The sequence below is a fragment of the Salmo salar genome, chromosome 01, assembly GCF_965601325.2.
Source record: "Salmo salar chromosome 01, fSalSal1, whole genome shotgun sequence".
Taxonomy (NCBI): Eukaryota; Metazoa; Chordata; class Actinopteri; order Salmoniformes; family Salmonidae; genus Salmo; species Salmo salar.
Genome location: NC_138291.1, coordinates 141846341 through 141865887, shown reverse-complemented (window position 1 = coordinate 141865887; position 19547 = coordinate 141846341). Strand labels below are relative to the sequence as shown.

Sequence of the window (19547 nt, the reverse complement as noted above, 5' to 3'; positions counted from 1 at the left end):
TGTGTGGAGTAAAGGTGATCTAGTGGGGTTTCTTCACTTCTAGCTTCGCCTCTAAATCACATTGTAGGAGTTTGTTGGCTATAATGATGACATGATGGGCGACGAACCTGGAGCTCAAAATCAAATCAAATTTTAATGGTCACATACGTGTTTAGCGAAATGCTTGTGTTTCTAGCTCCGACAGCGCAGTAATATCTAACAATTTCACAACATACCCAAAACACACAAATCTGTGTTTGTGAAGTGTGGTGAAGAAGGTGCCTCCTGTTGCACCTGCTTCACCACACTGTCTGTGTGGGTGGACCATTTCAGTTTGTCAGTGATGTGTACGCGAGGAACTTGGAAGCTTTCAACCTTCTCCACTGCGGTCTCGTCGATGTGGATAGGTGGGTGCTCCCTCTGCTGTTTCCTGGAGTCCACGATCATCTCCTTTGTTTTGTTGATGTTGAGGGAGAGGTTATTTTCCTGGCACCACTCCACCAGGGCCCTCACCTCCTCCCTGTCGGCTGTCTCGTCATTGTTGGTAATCAAGCCTACTACTGTTGTGTCGTCTGCAAACTTGATGATTGAGTTGGAGGCGTGCTTGGACACGCAGTCATGGCTGAACAGGGAGTACAGGAGGGGGCTGAGCACGCACCCTTGTGGGGCCCCAGTGTTGAGGATCAGTGAAGTGGAGGTGTTGTTTCCTACATTCACCACCTGGGGGTGGCCTGTGAGCATATCCCCTCCATATATGTATAGGCCTATACACTATGCATAATAAACACATCATCATACAAGCTCTAGGTCCATCCACGTCATCCAGCAGAGAAAACAATTTAGCTCTGTGTGACAAACAGGAGGATAGATTGCTTGGCTTGACCAACTGATTTCTAATGGGCCTTCTGAATGAGAGGATTGATTAAACATCCGTCTTTTCCTGCATGGGATCGCTGAGGTAATGGTCAACTCTGTCCTCACACCTATTCATCTCCCCCACTTTGCAGGAAATCAATTACCCTCTACAGGAATGCAAAGCATGGACAATACTGTTTCAGTGTCTAGTGAATTTTACCCTCTCCAGGAATGCATAGCATGGACAATACGGATTTAGTGTCTTGTGAATTTTACCCTCTACAGGAATGCATAGCATGGACAATACGGATTTAGTGTCTTGTGAATTTTACCCTCTACAGGAATGCATAGCATGGACAATACGGATTTAGTGTCTTGTGAATTTTACCCTCTACAGGAATGCATAGCATGGACAATACCGTTTCAGTGTCTAATGAATTTTTCCTCTAGACATTTCCATGAATGTCCTGTACAGTATGTAGTGTAGCCAATACAAGGCCCTGCTCCTTAAGCAGGACAGTTATATGCTGTGCATTTAACTTCAACAAAAGCCATTCAAAGTCTAACATTAAGACCAAACAATCTTCAGTGAATAGGCATTGGTCGGATGTGAAGTTATGTACTTTATTAAGACTTTACAACACTGAGGAGTGTTACATTAGTCTGCAGATCAGCTGTGAGTGGGTCATTGCAGGATCTTTCAGCACCAGGAAAACAAAATTAACCAGTGATGAAATAAGATACCTGTAGTAGGAAGTAGGTATAGGCAGCGAGGCTCTCTCCAGGTGCTGTTGGTCTGAAGGAACGCGGAGTGGAGATTGAGACCATGGTTCCATCCCAAATGGCACCCTATTCCCTATATAGTGCATAACCTTTGACCAAAAAGGCACTGGTCAAAAGTAGTGTACTATATTGGGTTTAGGATGCCATTAGGGACACAGGATGCCATTTGGGAACCACTCCAGGTTGTAGTAACAGATGCGTTAACATTCCGGTCAAAGCACAGGCAGTTATGGAGGACTAGTGATCCTAGCAGTGGAAACAATAGGGAAAGCACAGTACCACAGCAGCAAGATGCAGATAGAGGCCAGCTAGTGAGAGGAGACCGAGACACTGTCTTTCAATTCAAATCAGCCACTACTACTTCTGTTGCTTCCAATTGCTATTTCCCAGAGGACGGTAGACAAATCCAGCAGGAAGTAAGAAAAGTTATTGTTTACGCCTCAGAAAGAGGACAAAGAGCAGAGGGATGAATATGGCAAATAGTGACTAAGAAAAGATGAAAACACAGCTGCAAACAGTTCATACAGGTACAATCTTAAGAGGGTACAATTGAGCAACTCACTCAACTAAAAAAATCTATTTTATCCCAGAAAAAACCCAAAGCATAAAAGATCCACAAAAACCCCCACTTAATTTACAGTACTAATACAGCCCACTCTTCATCCGTTAACAACATGGTGAGCTTTACAAAGGCATCGTCTGCTACACACTGTACATCTTTTTTTCGTCGTTATTTTCAATCAATTTTCAAATAACTTAAAAATCATTCCCGTTAAAAAGTGCAAATCCATTAAAAGATGAGCTTGACTGGATGGGCAATGGTCATGAAAAGTCCGATGTTCAGTGTTTTCTTGTGCAAAGTAATGTTATAATAATACAAATAATAGTAATTATAAGAGTAATACAGGTGTGATAGCTCGCTGTACTTTCTCACATAACTCCATTCGAGTCTCAATCCCACCTGCTTTTTGTTCCCAATCTGAAACCTTTTAGAGGATGTTCCATCAAATCCGGGAATGGAGAGAAAACCCTTAATAGTCCCAGAGAGGGATATTATATATCATCTCAACTTTTTTTTAAATCAGAAAGGGGTCAAAAACCGGCAGGTCCCCGTTTTGACATGGTCCCATTATAGTGTACACATCTCCAAAAACAAAGTCAAAACAATAACGTAAAACCAACATGAAAATATCACTAAATAATACAGAGCTAATATCATAAATGAGGTCTAATGCTTTTGAGTTGTTTTGCTTAAATGATTAGTGTGCTGGAAAGGAAAGGGTGAGGTCATTGGTTGTCTTTATAGTAACACATGATCTGTGTCCGGGGTCTGTATACTGCAGCTTCCCTTGCCAGGCTTGTTGAAGACACAGGGCTTGGAGCGAGGCTAGTATATGCACTACTACACCCACCCTAATCTCTGCCCCTGTCTGAGGGATAGGTAGAGGAGCCTCTGCCAGGCTTCATTAGGGCTGCTAACACTCAGGTAAAGGCAGACTGGCATGGGTCCTCATCTCAGACCCTAACTGCTTATCAATGAGCTGCGAGTCCCCATCTCTAACCTTAACTACTAACCAATGAGCTTTGAGTCGCAATGTCTGACCTAACCCTTATCCACTTGGTTCTCTCTATTTGGCCTTAACCAGTGAAAACAATCACAAAGGGCAACCATGAGCGAGAGACCTGGAGATGGGCACTAGGGGGCGACAACATGACTCGAGAGACGATTCCCCGGGAAGGCAACATTTTCATGTAAACACTGAAGTAGGATGAGGAAAGAATAAATGGGTGGTGGTTGTGAGAAAGTGGTCATTTATAGTGAAATGGAACAACAAAAAACAAGTGGAGGAAAGAAATCTTTCCATTGGTGTAGAGTTGAGTTAAGGGCCTGGGGTTTGTCCCGGCTCAGCCCAGAATGTGTGAAGTGTTTCTGGTAAGAGTCTCTGTGGTTGGTTCTTTCCCAGTAAAGGTGGGTGTGAGTTGGTCTGGTTCCGTCTGGACTAGGACTTCTGTTCTTCTCCGGCTGTGGATGAGGGTGTGCTCTCTGGCTTCAGGATCTGATACGTGATTAGGTACTCTGGGTACGCCTGAGGAATACAGTGGGAGAGGACAGTCATTGTCATTATAAACACCAACCATACACTCTCAACACATCTACAGTATGTGCTTTTTTGCACTGTGGAACCGTGGCTCTTGTGAAAGGTGTGTGTGCGTGTTAGACCGACCTGTTCTCCTCTGTAGATTACGTACTCTGCGTAGGCCAGTCCATTGACGCTGGGCCGGCCAATCACAGAGTGGTGTCCAGGGGGGGCGTGGGCCATTTTCATGGCACTGAACTGGAGGAAGGACTTACCCAGGGTCACCCTGCAGAACAACAACTGCCTGCAACACACAACAACCCAACACACACACACACATTAGAACAAAACACATACCTGCCTGTAATAAACAACTTAACAGACGCCAGAACATTACACACAACTTCAGATCATTCATAACACACACACACACACACACACACACACACACACACACACACACACACACACACACACACACACACACACACACACACACACACACACACACACACACACACACACACACACACACACACACACACACACACACACACACACACACACAAATCAGAACAGCACATACCACTGGCTGCAACACCAGATGGATTAGAAAACAGCAGCATACACACAGCCTCTGCTTGCAGTAGAGGCTAGACATCACACATCATTAAGGAACGTCTGGATTGAGTCTAACCTGTGGCAGACATAGCAGGAGCGGTCTTTGTGAGTGGGGCAGCCCGTGCCCCCTCCTATCCCGTACACGTACTGGTTACTCTTGGAGGAGTTCTCTGCGAAATAGATGCCTGCGCCGAACATGCCCCCGATGTAGGCATGCCGCTCGTCAAAACCCTTATGGATGATGGCGTTGATGAATGGAGAGCCTGGCAGAGGAAGGGGTGGGGGGGGGGGGGGGACAACCCTCATTCAGAAACAAAAGTTGTAAGAGAATTGTCTCTCTTCAACAGAAATGATAGGTAAATGGTAGAGGTACTGGGTAAATGAAAAACTACCGTGGAAGAGCATGCGCTCGTTGTGGTGGTTGTGGTTTTCGTCAGCGATCTCTTTCTGTCTGTGCGAGTACCTCTCCCTCAACTTCTTATTCACCACCTTCTGGATCTACAGACGGACAGAGCGCACACAGTCAGACTCAACAGAACTGCCCACGTGCTCAAATCTTCCAGTCTTATTACCAGTGTTATTAGAGAGGTGTTTTAGTGAGGAGGAATAGGGCTTTGGGGAGGTCGTCTCCTCTCCAGACGCCTACGACTCACCTTTAGGATGTTGTACCTGCTGAAGACCCCACCTGCGTTGCCCCCGTCCTGGTGCTCTCGGATCGTACTTTGCAACTGTGAGGACGGTAAAGACAGAGCTGTCATGACAGAGCTTTTGGTCCGATGTCCTTACTCCTCCTAAGTCTACCTTGTCCACTTCTAACACTGATCGAATCTAATTGAACGAAGGCCTGTTTTCGATTGTCCACTTGATTGAGGAAATGATCTACGTCGTTGCGCTGCCGACTGAGCAAGTAGCCCCTGGACCAAATCAGAGCTATGTCTGCAGTGTTTACATGGTAGAGGAGAGCTATAGTATAGCACATACCTCCTCCTCAACAGACTGGAACTCCTTATCGTCGGTGGCCAGGTCTATGAGCACCGTGCCCTGACTGGCACAGTGGAACGTCAGGTACGGGTTAGCACCTGGAGCAGAGGGACAACAACACGGCATATGACAATAATTAATCATGTGAAATTGTATCAGGCAACAATGTAAATGCCCGCTACCTTATCCTCCAATGAAGACGTTTCTTTATAAATTGCCTAATTGTCCTTTTGTCCACTGTACTTGTTTTATGCATACATAGAAGATGTAGTGTAGTAGTGTAGTATAGACGACGCCTGGCCCATGTTTGACTATGTTTGTATTCAGTGTCTCACAACTCAATTTGAGTGGTCCACGATGTGGTTTCAAAATATTTGTAAAAATCTGTCTTTTGTATTACTGCGTCATAGTGGAGTGACACTTCAATACATTTGTCGAACTCCACGAGAAACCACAATAACACAGAGCTGAAGGTGGTGTCCTCTGAGTAGCAGGCTGTACTGAGAGAAATAGGGTATGGGTTAGCAGCAGTGTGCATGTGTCGTATTACTTCAAAAGACGTTAAACAGTCCAGCTAAAAAACCTTAAACTCTCGCGATTAAGCCTTTAATTAAGCCACTATATACTGTATAAGAGAGTTGTTAAATATTAAATCAATAAGAGATGAATGGAAAACGATCCGGCTGGCAGTATCTTGGCTGAGATCTGGCTCTCTGACCTTGCTGTCCTCCCAGGAGTCTCTCCATGCCTTTGATGAGTTTGTGGCGGTGACCGTAGGCGTTGATCCCAATCTCCTTCAGCTCCTCGTGGCCCATATCGGCCAGGACATCCAGCGTAATCTGCACGGAAACAGAACAATCAGCCAATCAAAAACATGAGCAGAGACAGAGCATCCTAAACACAGCAAATCGGAGTGGCTCTCCAAAAAAATGCATCCAATCATAATATCATTAGAACCAAGAGACAGTGACAGTGCAGAGAATAGCAAGTCACAGACCGCTACAAATAATGTGACATTTGGAATGAAGAATATCAACAAATTCCAAAAAAATCTTAGATTTATCTTAGTTCTCTGGTTAAATGTACTTGCAGGCCACCATTTCTAGCCCTGCAGCCTACAATGACCCATTTCTACCAAGATATGACAAGATACGGTTTAGAGCCATCTCTCTCGCTCTCAGTCTGTGTAAACCCTCACTCATCCGGCCAGTGCAGGGAGTTGTGTAAAATCTCTCCAGCCACTGAGGGGATAAACTTAGCCAGTGGTTGAGGAGAAGAGAGGTGTTTAAATGGGTAACTCACTACTCAAATGCATATTCACTGATCAACAACACTGGAGAATCCTCATCACAGCATCATCTAGTCTACTCACCAAAAACAAACCTTCAGATATGGACAAACAAACGCTCACACAATCACATAGAGAGAGTGTAATATAGAGAGACTATGAAGAGGCCGTGGTGTGAGTGTGGGGTAGGTTAGTGACTGTGTGTGGGGGACACTTCATAATTTCTATTCCCTGAGCATATATCCTCTAAGGCTGAATCACCTCTTCTCTCTCTGACACTCCCAATCTCAAATAGCCCCCTCCTTGGCTATCCTTCACAAGTAAGACAGGTCTGTCACACACTGACACCCGGGCCGCTGGCCCTGTCTAATCAATCAGGAAAAGGAACGCCCCACGTTTGACTCACATACAGATGTGATAATGCAGCACAGGAGGTTGGTGTCACCTTAATTGGGGAGGACAGGCTTGTGATCATATGTTATTTAACCTTTATTTAATTAACTAGGCAAGTCAGTTAAGAACAAATTCTTATTTCTAATGACGGCCTACCAAAAGGCCAACTGCGGGACGGGGGCTGGGATTAAAAATAAAACAAAATAAAAATATAGAACAAAACACTCAACAGCTGGAGCGGAATCTGTAATGCAGTGATAATGGTGAGGAACCAAAAACCAATCTGGTACGAGAACAAACCACTCCACTTTCATCTCATAAGCTTCTCTACATCTGAAAGACAAACCTTTTCCTTTAGCTGTGAACCCCTTCCTTCATGTAACTTCTTTCTTTCCTTTCCTGGCCTGGCTGCTCTGATTCTGAACTTGTCTTTAGGAGAGACAGGAAGGTTGAGTAAGGTCTGATTTGCTCTCCTCTCCTGACCTCCCTCCTCGCTCCCGTTCCCTCGCTGCAGGGATCCCTCTGCTCATCTATGTGCAAATGAGATCCCTCTCTGTTCCAGCACGGCTACCATGTCCCCAGCCTGATTTCACCTGACATGTCGTCCCGCACCCCCCTAACACCACACGCCGCTCAGCGTGGAACCCAACATCCCCCTAAAATCAATCAGTGGTGGGATGAAGAGGTCAGTCTAAACTACCCTGCCGGAGACACGGTGCACTTTGAGCTGCTGCAGACACAGAAAGAGACAGGGAGAGAGAGAGACAGGGGGAGGGAGAGAGAGAGAGAGAGAGAGAGAGAGAGAGAGAGAGAGAGAGAGAGAGAGAGAGAGAGAGACAGGGAGAGAGAGAGAGAGAGAAAGGGAGAGAGACAGGGGGAGGGAGAGAGAGAGAGAGAGAGAGAGAGACAGGGAGAGAGAGAGAGAGAGAGAGAGAGAGAGAGCACAATGTGCTCTGCAGCATGAGGGAAATTTCATAGTGTCTGGCCATGCAGCACAGTGAAGTCTGATTTCAGCCTGTCTGAGATGATCTGTCTATGCATAAGGAGGCAAGTAATACGACTGACTGACTGACGATCTGAAGGGCCAGTAAAAAGGCCAGCTGCAGACAGAGCGGCACGAATGACAGACTGATTGAGAGTTGAGCTTTTTAGACTTGTGAGTGACGGAGGTGTATGAACGGGCAACAGTAAAAGTGATTGGCTTGTACAGGGACCACTAGGATACGTGCATTTACCTGTTCCCTCTGGAAGATGTCGCGTAGGTGCTCCAACCCCAAGCTCTTCAGGAACTGGCTGATGTTCATGTCTAGAATGGCTGTTGAATAAAACACAAAACAGACAACGTGTCAAATGACGGCTTAAATACGGTCTACTCAGACAAATCAGACTAACTCTTTTTCATACGTATGGCCGTATTATGGGAGTCTTTATTTTTACATTGATGGCCTACCTTGTATGGTGATGCAGAGGGAAAATGTCCATCCATGGCTGGACACAAAGTTTAATTATATTCTATCTGTGATATGTAAAAGACGAAAGTGGTTACGTACGCTGTCCTTCCTTCCTGTCGGACCCGGAGGCTCCGTCTGCAGGCCCGGTGGCTCCAGCCACAGTGAGCTCACTGAGGGGACCGGCCAGGTTGTCTATGCTGCTGGCTGCAGACAGGCAGGATGGCGTAGAGGCCGGAGAGATGTCCGCTGCGCTGCCCACCGAGCCGCTGCCCACCGAGCCGCTGCCCACCGAGCCGCTGCCCACCGAGCCGCTGACCACCGAGGCGCTGACCACCGAGGCGCTGACCACCGAGGCGCTGACCACCGAGGCGCTGACCACCGAGGCGCTGACCACCGTGGCCTGAGGCTTGAAGCAGCTGGGCAGGGCGTCTGGAGGCATGGCATCAATCAGCAGCGCTCTGATGTCATCAGCCTGAGACAGAGGGGACAAGAAACAGACATGTAATGAGGATACTATGATAAACATATTGATTGATTTACACAGTAAACCGTCTACCGCATTCATCTGAAGGAAGGTCTTAATTGCCTAAAGTTAATTACTTCTCAATATCAGAACACGACGGAAATTCTAACAAGCTACGGTTGTGTATTCCAGTATTAAAGGGCAGAGTGACTCTGTGAGAGGCCATTTACCGGAGGTAATTACAAGTGTGTGTGTGCGTGTGTGTACCGTAGCCAGGTCCAGTGGGGTCTGTCCCTCCTGGTTCTTCATTGTAGGGTCAGCTCCGTGGGCCAATAGCAGAGCACACAGCTGGGTCCGGCCTTTCTGAGCCGCCTCGTGGAGCGGAGTGAAGGCCCATTTATCTGTAGCGTTCACACACGTGTTGTGCTTGATCAGGAGAGCAGCTATATCCACGTGCTTGCGGGAGAAACAACAGGGACGCATTAGGCTCAAATCTGAATGACCCGAAAGAAACAAATCCTTCAGTGAATCAGTTCAATGACTTATCTTAGTGAAAGAGAGAACTTAGAAACCCTATCAAGGTCTGACGTTTCTAGTGTTCTGTAATCATCTCAGTGTTGAGCCGAGCCCACTGACATTTCATCATCACCACACACTGTCACGCACACCCACACAGTGGCCCTACGGAATATAGACGGCCAGGCCCAGTCAAGGTCAACCAAGGCCTGCCAGCAGCCAACTGACCCATGGGCCTAAGGAGCACACACTCCACACCCACACAGTGGAAGTCAGAGCAGCACACAGGCAGATAGTTGTGCAGCAGGAGCAGTTCTCAGGACCCATGCCAAGGGTAGCAGGCGTTGGACTGGACTGAGAGCTATCCCAGGACTGTTACGTAAAACAGCCTGCTCCGAGCTTCCTGCTTGGGCCCAATCATGTCACCAGGCCCCTACACACTATTACTGGACTAAACGGCATAAAGATCACAAACAACGGCCATTTGGACTGCCCATTAGCTTAACAAATGTCCAAGTTTCCCCATCTGTGTCGTCGCAATGGTCAGAGCTGTCCCTGAGAATGCGTTTGATTTAGGGTGGGAGAAGGTTTGGTTTTGGCTTGTCCCTGAGAATGTGTTTGATTTAGGGTGGGAGAGGGTTTGGTTGTGGCTTGGACATTTATTTTGCTTGTTTGATTTAGACCGTGGTTGTGTTTCCTGTCAGTGCTGCTGTGCTCGCTCTCTCTCTCTCTCTCTCTCTCTCTCTCTCTCCCTCTGTGACCACTCTCCGTATCATCTCCATATCAGCCAGTGTTCACAAAGCGCCTCCCTCAATAGGCCACGGCAGTGCTTCCCTACTAAATGAGTGATGAAACGCAGTGTTGTATGAAAAGTTGATGAGCTTCTTCGGCCTTGGAGGGACCTCTACAGCACAACATTTACACGCCCGACACAATGTGTCACACTCAGGAACACAACAGAGTGTTTGGTATAAGCAGGGAGCACAGAGAGGCCGTGTGGGGGAACAGGAGTAGAGGAGCTCTGATTGGCTCAGTAAATGTCATTGGCACACTGGTGTTATAAGTAATAGTCACTTTTTGGGCTGTGCTCCATGGATTGGAGAAGAGGGGGGATGAGATTATGGCACTCACCCCATAAGAGGCAGCGTTGTGGAGGGGGATGAGGCCCCCCTTGTCCTGGGCGTTGACATCAGCTCCATGCGCCAGCAGGTACTCTGCTACCTCCAGGTTATTGTAGCCAGCTGGTGGGGGGGGGGGGGGGACGCAAACACACAATGGGTTAATGCAGACACCGAAATGTGCTCATATGTATTGCCATGAATGCCTCATTTGGTCAGCCAAAACTTTTCAGAGACCTTTGCGAGGAAAAGGGTGCAAAATGGATTACTCTGGCACCATGGGGCTCAGTGTTCCATCTGACACTGGTATCTCTCTCTCTCCCTAGCTCCCTCTCTCTCTCCTTCTCAGTATTCTTTCAAGGTCTCAAACGAGCTCAGCTTCAAAGGAGAAGTGACCCTATACCACTGCAGCAATTTATGGTGTGAGAAATTGAGCAGAAATCCAGAAATCAGTTCCGCAGCGGTGTGTTGGAGGCACGGTGAGCACACTGTTCCCTCTAGTTGACTCCCCTCCAGGACCCAATCTAATTAACACTCATTATTAGCTGCAGCCCGATGCCGATCCACACACGGCTCTGGGCGTGTGCGTCTCCTACACTCTCAGACTCTCTCACTGCTACTTTAATGAGAAGACAGCTAATCAAAGTCATTCTCATAGATTAGGTCTCTCGCTCCTCTCAGCTCTTCACGGTGTGAACATGAGGGGAGATGTCTGTCTGGCACATAGACCCACACACACACACACACACACACACTTCTCACACTACTAAACACACACATCTCTCCCAGCAGCAGGGTGTTTGATTGGACTTAACGTTCTGCTGGGGGAGATAATTGAGCTGCCGTGTTATGGAGACTAAAGACCTCCGAAACCTCCACTGCAGCACGGACCTCTAGTTAGCAGAATGGAAGTGAATGATAGACTAGAGACACTAAGTTTAAGTGGTAGTATTGCATGTAAACGTAATTAAACAGTTGAATCACACCACACACACACACCCCACCATCTTCATTTCTGCCGTGCGGTCGAAAGTTGCTCATTTAACTGTGAAATCAAGCTGCGGTAGAAAGTGTGTGAGCGCATGAGACGAGGGGCGTCTGTCCTGATCATCCGCCACCTAGAGAGAGGCCATACTGTAGTAAACACATGGTGTGGTGTGAGGTTTGTGTCAGGTCAGCCGTTGACTGTTGTCCCAGCCCAGGTCCGTTCCCGGTTGCCTCCTGTGACTGTTTGTTCACCCTCACCCATCTGTTGTCCCCCCTCAACTGAGCGGGCACAGGGAGGGCAGACTTGTCCAACAGTCCTGGCCATCTGGGTACACACACTCATGACCATTCGGACCTATATACACTAGAGGTCGGCCGATTATGATTTTTCAACGCCGATACCGATTATTGGAGGACCAAAAAAAGCCGATACTGATTAGTCGGACGATTTTTAAAAATGTATTTGTAATAATGACAATTACAACAATACTGAATGAACACTTATTTTAACTTAATATAATACATTATAGCTTCCGTCCCTCTCCTCGCTCCTACCTGGGCTCGAACCAGGAACACATCGACAACAGCCACCCTCGAAGCAGCGTTACCCATGCAGAGCAAGGGGAACAACTACTCCAAGTCTCAGAGCGAGTGACGTTTTAAACGCTATTAGCGCGCACCCGCTAACTAGCTAGCCATTTCACATCGGTTACACCAGCCTAATCTTGGGAGTTGATAGGCTTGAAGTCATAAACAGCGCAATGCTTGAAGCATTGCGAAGAGCTGCTGGCAAAACGCACGAAAGTGCTGTTTGAATGAATGCTTACGAGCCTGCTGGTGCCTACCACCGCTCAGTCAGACTACTCTATGAAATCATAGACTTAATTATAATAAACACACAGAAATACGGTCGGATCCGGAAACTATCATCTCGAAAAAAAAGTTTTTTCTTTCAGTGAAATGCGGAACCGTTCCGTATTTTATCTAATGGGTGGCATCCCTAAGTCTAAATATTCCTGTTACATTGCACAACATTCAATGTTATGTCATAATTACGTAGAATTCTGGCAAATTAGTTCACAACGAGCCAGGCGGCCCAAACAGTTGCATATACCCTGACTCTGCGTGCAATGAACGCAAGAGAAGTGACACAATTTCACCTGGTTAATATTGCCTGCTAAAAATATATACTTGTGTATTGATTTTAAGAAAGACATTGATGTTTATGGTTAGGTACACGTTGGTGCAATGACAGTCCTTTTTCGCGAATGCGCACCTAATCGATTATATGCAACGCAGGACAGGCTAGATAAACTAGTAACATCGTCAACCATGTGTAGTTAACTAGTGATTATGATTGATTGTTTTTTATAAGATAAGTTTAATGCTAGCTAGCAACTTACCTTGGCTTCTTACTGCATTCGTGTAACAGGCAGGCTCCTCGTGGAGTGCAATGTAAAGCAGGTGGTTAGAGCGTTGGACTAGTTAACCGTAAGTTTGCAAGATTGAATCCCCAAGCTGACAAGGTAAAAATCTGTCGTTCTGCCCCTGAACATGGCAGTTAACCCACTGTTCCTGGATCGTCATTGAAAATAAGAATGTGTTCTTAACTGACTTGCCTAGTTAAATAAAGGTGTAAAAAAAATATTTTACAAAAAATATCAAAAAGCGGAAAAAATATTGAAAACAAAGATGAAAGAAAAAAATTTCATGACATTTTTTTTTAAATAAAATCGGCAAATCGGTGTCCAGAAATACTGATTACCGATTGTTATGAAAACTTGAAATCGGCCCTAATTAATCGGCCATTCCGATTAATCGGTCGACCTCTAATATACACACACTGCGGGAATCTAGAATCCCACTTACGCCTGGCTTGAAAATACAGTGGCTTCCATGAGCTTACACTAGACGTGGTATGGCATGTAACTGCTGCAGTGGATGGGAGCTGTCTTATTGGCTCGTGACCATTTTGTGTGTGTTTTTTTTTTTTTACGCTGATCTTAACGTATCTGCCATCATTTCACCGTGTATTTTTTCCTTGTGTCACAATTTCTATATTTTATCTCTAACTGCACATTGTGGGAAAAGGACCCGTAAGCAAGCATTTCACCGTTAGTCTACACCTGTTGTTTACGAAGCATGTGCCAAATAAAATGTGATTTGATTAAGCTATTCATCAAATCTGGCCCTTTTGACAAGTATAACAACCATTGATAATTGTTAACAGAACTTCAGAAACAGACGTCAAACTAGATGGATCTATGTACCCATGGTTATGTCTTGGTGGCCAGTCTTACCTGCAAGGTGCAGGGGGGTGGAGTTGCGTCCCTGTGTGTCTCTACAGTTGATGTTCTCTGGGCTGCAGAGTTTCTGGACGCGGGCCAGACAGCCCTTCTTCGCAGCGTCCAGCAGGGCAGCGTCTCCTCTCAGTAGGTCCTGGATGTCCGTGTCCCCCTCCTTCACCATGTCCAGAGGAGTGTTGCCGTCACGGTTCTTCTTGGTCGGGTCCGCCCCATGCTGAGGGGACCACCAGAGCAGAGAGGCTTGTCATGGATTGCTAAGGAAAAGCACTGAATATACACTCTTCTGTATGTATTTGAACTGTGAAGCTACATTTTTACATTTAGCTCTATACTCCAGCATTTTGGATTTGAGATCAAATGGATTTGAGATCAAATCAAAAGTTCCTATTGGGAAAAAAACATAACTCCAAACAAATGCAAATGAATCCAACGAGTTTGTAGAGTCGCAAGCTTGATGTAATCATTGGGTGATAGGAATATGGGACCCAATGCTAAACTTTTTGACTACTTTAATACCCTGTAAGGGAATTTGCCATAATACTTATGACATCTTCGAATAGGCAGACAAGACACATAAAGTGCTTTCATTTCTAAACGGTAAAACAGATATGTATGAATATACCCTCAAATAAAAAGTGACATGCTGTACTGTCGCGTCAAATGAAACATTTGATCTCAAATCCTAAATGCTGGAGTATAGAGCCACATTTGTTATTTTAGCGTCACTGTCCAAATAGATACGTAGGGAAGTATGGCTCTTGGCTGCTGCAGTTAGGCAGAGTTAGATGTTATGGTGGTGGGTGAATCCATGGCTGCTTAGATGCCAAAGTGAGACCATTGTGCCTTCGAGAAGACATTTTGAAATGGTTCTGAAATATCCTCTTCTGAAACTAAACTAACAAGCTCTCTTTAGATAGAAATTGTCTCAGTTGATCATTGAGGTGACGGCGTCATTTCTTATCATGTGCATCAAGTTCAATGCAACACTTGTCCCTCTAACCATGAGGTGGGAAGTAACACGTTCCAGCAGCTCTTGGCGGTCTTATAAGATAACGCTACCAAAAATAACTCCCCAACTCACAGCTCAGACGCACATGTTTCTGAGGTCCTTATGATTTTAGAACTCACATCAATTGGACCTGCTTAACCATAATGATGAATAAAACCATAAAAAGGTGCTTACATACGGGCCACGGTAAATAGCAACTGAAACGCAAGAAGATCCGCCTACCGCGTGTAGAGACCAGGGGTCCCGGTTGTTGTCTGCTCAAATGTTGTCATTAAAACATTGCTTGATTGGTTGACAAGATGAACTCTGCTAATTGGTCAACCATGCGCAATGTCCGCTCAAGACTTCGGCCAAATTTCATCTTACGGGCGCTCGAGCCAGTGGCACCGCTCACGGGAGCACAAACCACGCCGCTTGCAAAACTTATTGCGTTTTGCCGCCCTACCCCCATTGAAGTCTAGGAGACCTTTGCCGCTTACAGCGGCCCGTCTCTAAGCGCCTTTAAAACACCCTTCTCGAGTGATGTTTTCATGACCGGAGATCTAATGAAAAAAAGTCCATAAAACACAAGTGGTGTTACTGTCCGCTATTCACCCGTAATCAACAGTATAACTACCACTGGGCTTTAACATGTGGTAAAATTCTAATACTGAAGCGTTATGACTTTCTACAGTACCTCTCCGTAAAAAAGGGCTTAAAACAGAGAGAGGGAGAGAGACAGAGAGAGGTTGAGAAAGCGTGTGACAGTCTACAGAGACTGAGGGGACTGACTAACTCAGTTTTAGACACCCAGTTGCAGGACATACCTTGAGGAGCAGCTTGCAGATCTCATATTTGCCCTTGGCTGCAGCCTCGTGGAGAGGGGTGAACTTCCACAGGTCTGCTACGTTCACCGACGCCCCGTGTCTCACCAGCAACTCAGCCACCTCGTAGTGACCGTAGGAGCAGGCGTTGTGCAGGGGCACCAGACCTCTGCACAGAGAGGGGGAGGGAGAGAGAGAGGATCGAAAGAGATAGAGAGGGAGAAAAAGGGAGAGAGCAAAGGGAGACCCAGAGGAGGGAGGGTTAGAAAGTGATGAGCTTCTCCCTACTCTGAAATGTCTTGGGTCTAATATAAGAGACATAGCCTGAGGAAACACAACAGAGCGATAACATCTTTGATAGAGATTCTATATTATCTGGGGGGAGTGGTGGAGCGGAGAAGATGAAATCACTGCTGAGACAGAAGGTGATTTACAGACATATAGATTCCTGAGCAAACAAGACGGCTACAGAAAGACAACTAGCCAGCCAGCCAGCCAGAAAGACTCACCCCTTGTCTTTAGCGTGGACGTCGGCCCCATGATGCAGCAGGTACTCCACCACCGCCACACGGTTGTAGCCGGCGGCGAAGTGCAGCGGCGTAGAGTGACGACCCTCCAGGTCCCGACAATTCACATTCTGTGGAGAGCACAATGACTGCAAGGAGAGAGAGAGAGAATCAGTTTACATTCTGACAGTGGCACAGGAAGTCTGCAGAGAGCATGGTCACACACGCGTGGGAAGTGCACACACACAGAGGGGGGGGGGAGGAGAGAGAGAAAGAGAAGCAGTCTAAAGAGTGACATACTCAACATTCTGACAGCAGCACAAGCTGTCTGCAGGCAGAATGAGAGTATTAGTGTGAGCTCTGAGACCAAAGCCTAGTTCAGATCAAACCGGCAAAAGCAGCCGTGATGAAACTGGCAAGTTTTCAAAAACATTCTCAGAATATCTTGAGCTGAAGGCGATGCAGTCCAGTGAGTTCATACACCAGAACACGGAGTAGCAGAATATTAAATAACAGTTTCCATATCAACGGGTCCTGGGCATGTCATGTAAACTTGCTTATTAGCCTTCTTTTTTTCCTGTGAGTCAGCTAGCTATACCTATAGTAGGGACCACACACACACACACACACACACACACACACACACACACACACACACACACACACACACACACAAATGAGAATCCTACCTTCACAGTGTCCAGGTCTCCAGCTTTAGCTGCCTCCAGGAGCCGATAGTCTACGTCAGAGTTCCTCACTGGTACATTTTCTGGGGGAGAGAGAGAGAAGTACAACGTCACAGTATCATCAACCAGTGTCTTAGAGTAACACACACACGCCCGCTCTCTCTCGCCGTACCGTCGAGTATCTGCTGCACGGCCTCATTGCCCATCTGTGAGGCGGTGAAGCCCTGCAGTGAGAGGATGGAGGCGTCTGCTCCGTAGCTCAGCAACAGCCTGCAGGTCTGGAGGTGTCCCGCCATTGCAGCACGGTGCAGGGCTGTCTGCCCCAAGGTGTCCAGGGCATTCATCTGGGAGAGCAGGAAAGAGTGAGTGAGGAGAGGAGTTGAGAGTTGTGGGGATTGAGCTGTGCGACTAAATTCCCGCATTTTGAAATGAACACAAACAATAATTAATCAGCTGAGCCCTCATGCTGCTGGAGCTCTTCAGAGACTATCAGCACCGAGCAGGAACTGGGAGAGATAGTGTTATTTTGTGTGTGTGTGTGTGTGTGTGTGTGTGTGTGTGTGTGTGTGTGTGTGTGTGTGTTTGGGAGGTCAACTGCACATGTACGTGTATAAATGTACGCTTGTCTCCCTGTACAATTGTGTACAAGAGCCGAGCGTTTCAAGTCTGAGATTGCTTCCTGCCTGACTTTTATTTATTCTGCCCCGTCTTCGTTTCCCTTAGCTCCTGGGATATCCTCATTTCGATTCATTACCGATTGTACAACTCCAAATGAAAGGGGAGGCTCTGCTTAGAACATACACACCACAGCGCTGCTCCCCACAGACCCACTGATCAGAGTACAGCAGCAAAACTCCAATACCAGGCGCTGCTCCCACAGACCCGCTGATCAGAGTACAGCAGCAAAACTCCAATACCAGGCGCTGCTCCCCACAGACCCACTGATCAGAGTACAGCAGCAAAACTCCAATACCAGGCGCTGCTCCCACAGACCCACTGATCAGAGTACAGCAGCAAAACTCCAATACCAGGCGCTGCTCCCCACAGACCCACTGATCAGAGTACAGCAGCAAAACTCCAATACCAGGCGCTGCTCCCACAGACCCGCTGATCAGAGTACAGCAGCAAAACTCCAATACCAGGCGCTGCTCCCCACAGACCCACTGATCAGAGTACAGCAGCAAAACTCCAATACCAGGCGCTGCTCCCCACAGACCCACTGATCAGAGTACAGCAGCAAAACTCCAATACCAGGCGCTGCTCCCCACAGACCCGCTGATCAGAGTACAGCAGCAAAACTCCAATACCAGACGCTGCTCGACTTTACTTGTTAACCCTGCACACTCATGGGAATTGGCCTCTTTGAATAGGGCCAAATTGAAATGCTTCTAACAAAATAAATATGAGAAGCATAATCACGGTAGAAATTGAAGAGAGATTACGGGGAAAAGATCAGACCAAAAGGTTAGGACAACAGAGCTCATTTGACATTTACTGTACTTTTCGCAGCATTTGTCGCAAAATCTGAAAAGCCTCTGGATATATTCAATAAGACAAGAACAATATTCATTGAAAACGTGGGGTAGGTTCAACATAAAGACCAAAAATGAAAGGGTTTGAGTGAGAGGTCTCACTGGTGTCTCCAAGTGGTCACACAGCTCTCCAAAGTGAGCACAGTTCCTAAGTCATTCCAGTGCACTTTTCTGACTCAAAGAAGAGAGCCATTAACTATAAAAGGTGCTTTCTTGAGCTCCCCTAGCTGTGCCGTTGAGGAACTAGAGCAAGGACATCCGTATTGTTTTGTTTGGAACACAGCTCTGCATCCCCACCATCACTGAATCACTGTTGTTGTTGTTTACGCAATCCAAGAACGGTCCATTATAAATCGCAATCTGGGTCGGATGGGCATCATTTGAACGCTTGTTCTATTGCCAACATGACTAGCTAACTTAGAAAATGCCATGTTACAGTGTCACGCTTTCGAAAGTTGGTCCCTGTAAAATCAGCACTGCAGAGAACGTGGATGGAATCATGGAATCCAGACATAAAAATGGAATGAAACAATACTCAAAAAATGTATTGAACTCAGTAGGAAATCAACTAAATGTATTGAACATATAAGAAAACTCATTCATTTGCCCAAGTGAATCAAAAAGACATTAACAAAATGCATCAGTGATTTGTATTTTCCTGCCACTTCTGAAACGGCAAGCGAATGTGCGGTGCGCACGCAGGTCTACACTTTGTGTAGCCGTTAGCGATGATGTTAATGATAACCTTTTGGTAGAGATGGAAAGGCTTTCCCAAATACCTTCTCAATTAAACGCTAACTCCTTAGTAGCCCACGCCTACCTGGCAGAATGACGTCATGACTATTTGCATCAATCCAGTGGCCATTTGTTATGCAAACTCAGCAATCACATGAGCGCTTGCTGGTGTGCACTTGCTTTAAAAGGGTCAATTCACCCCAATGTTTTAGATATTTTTCCTAGACCTCAAAAGTGGTCTCCTGATGTGGTTTAAGCATTGATGTGGACTTAGAACACCAAATGTTGTTGTTTTTCTATAAATAAGTGTGATTTTGAGTAAAAACAGAAAATAAATTAACGGAATCACACTAAACAAGGGCCCTACACAACGCCCTTCGGAGAAACGGTAGTAATTTTGGTGCACATAGAATAGAGTCATTAGTGCATTCAGGTGTGTGTTTTGGGCTAATTTTCT

The 19547-nt window shown here is 46.4% G+C and overlaps 1 protein-coding gene across 2 annotated transcripts in view; it reads right to left on the bottom strand.

Annotated features, from left to right (window-relative positions):
- Positions 1–1444: 1444 nt before the first annotated feature.
- LOC106563476 (poly [ADP-ribose] polymerase tankyrase-1) overlaps positions 1445–19547 on the bottom strand; it is a 118403-nt gene continuing 100300 nt past the window's right edge. For both annotated transcript variants that reach the window (XM_014129102.3, XM_014129132.3), the window contains 16 exons: positions 16996–17167; positions 16827–16906; positions 16141–16286; positions 15635–15800; positions 13814–14033; positions 10540–10649; positions 9160–9348; positions 8529–8901; positions 8214–8293; positions 6016–6136; positions 5298–5395; positions 4970–5044; positions 4709–4814; positions 4393–4579; positions 3843–3999; positions 1445–3704 (listed from right to left, as the gene is read on the bottom strand). In XM_014129102.3, the coding sequence (XP_013984577.2) occupies positions 3618–3704; positions 3843–3999; positions 4393–4579; positions 4709–4814; positions 4970–5044; positions 5298–5395; positions 6016–6136; positions 8214–8293; positions 8529–8901; positions 9160–9348; positions 10540–10649; positions 13814–14033; positions 15635–15800; positions 16141–16286; positions 16827–16906; positions 16996–17167 (2367 nt within the window). In that variant the 3' untranslated portion in view covers positions 1445–3617. The remainder of the gene's footprint in view (positions 3705–3842; positions 4000–4392; positions 4580–4708; positions 4815–4969; positions 5045–5297; positions 5396–6015; positions 6137–8213; positions 8294–8528; positions 8902–9159; positions 9349–10539; positions 10650–13813; positions 14034–15634; positions 15801–16140; positions 16287–16826; positions 16907–16995; positions 17168–19547) is intronic.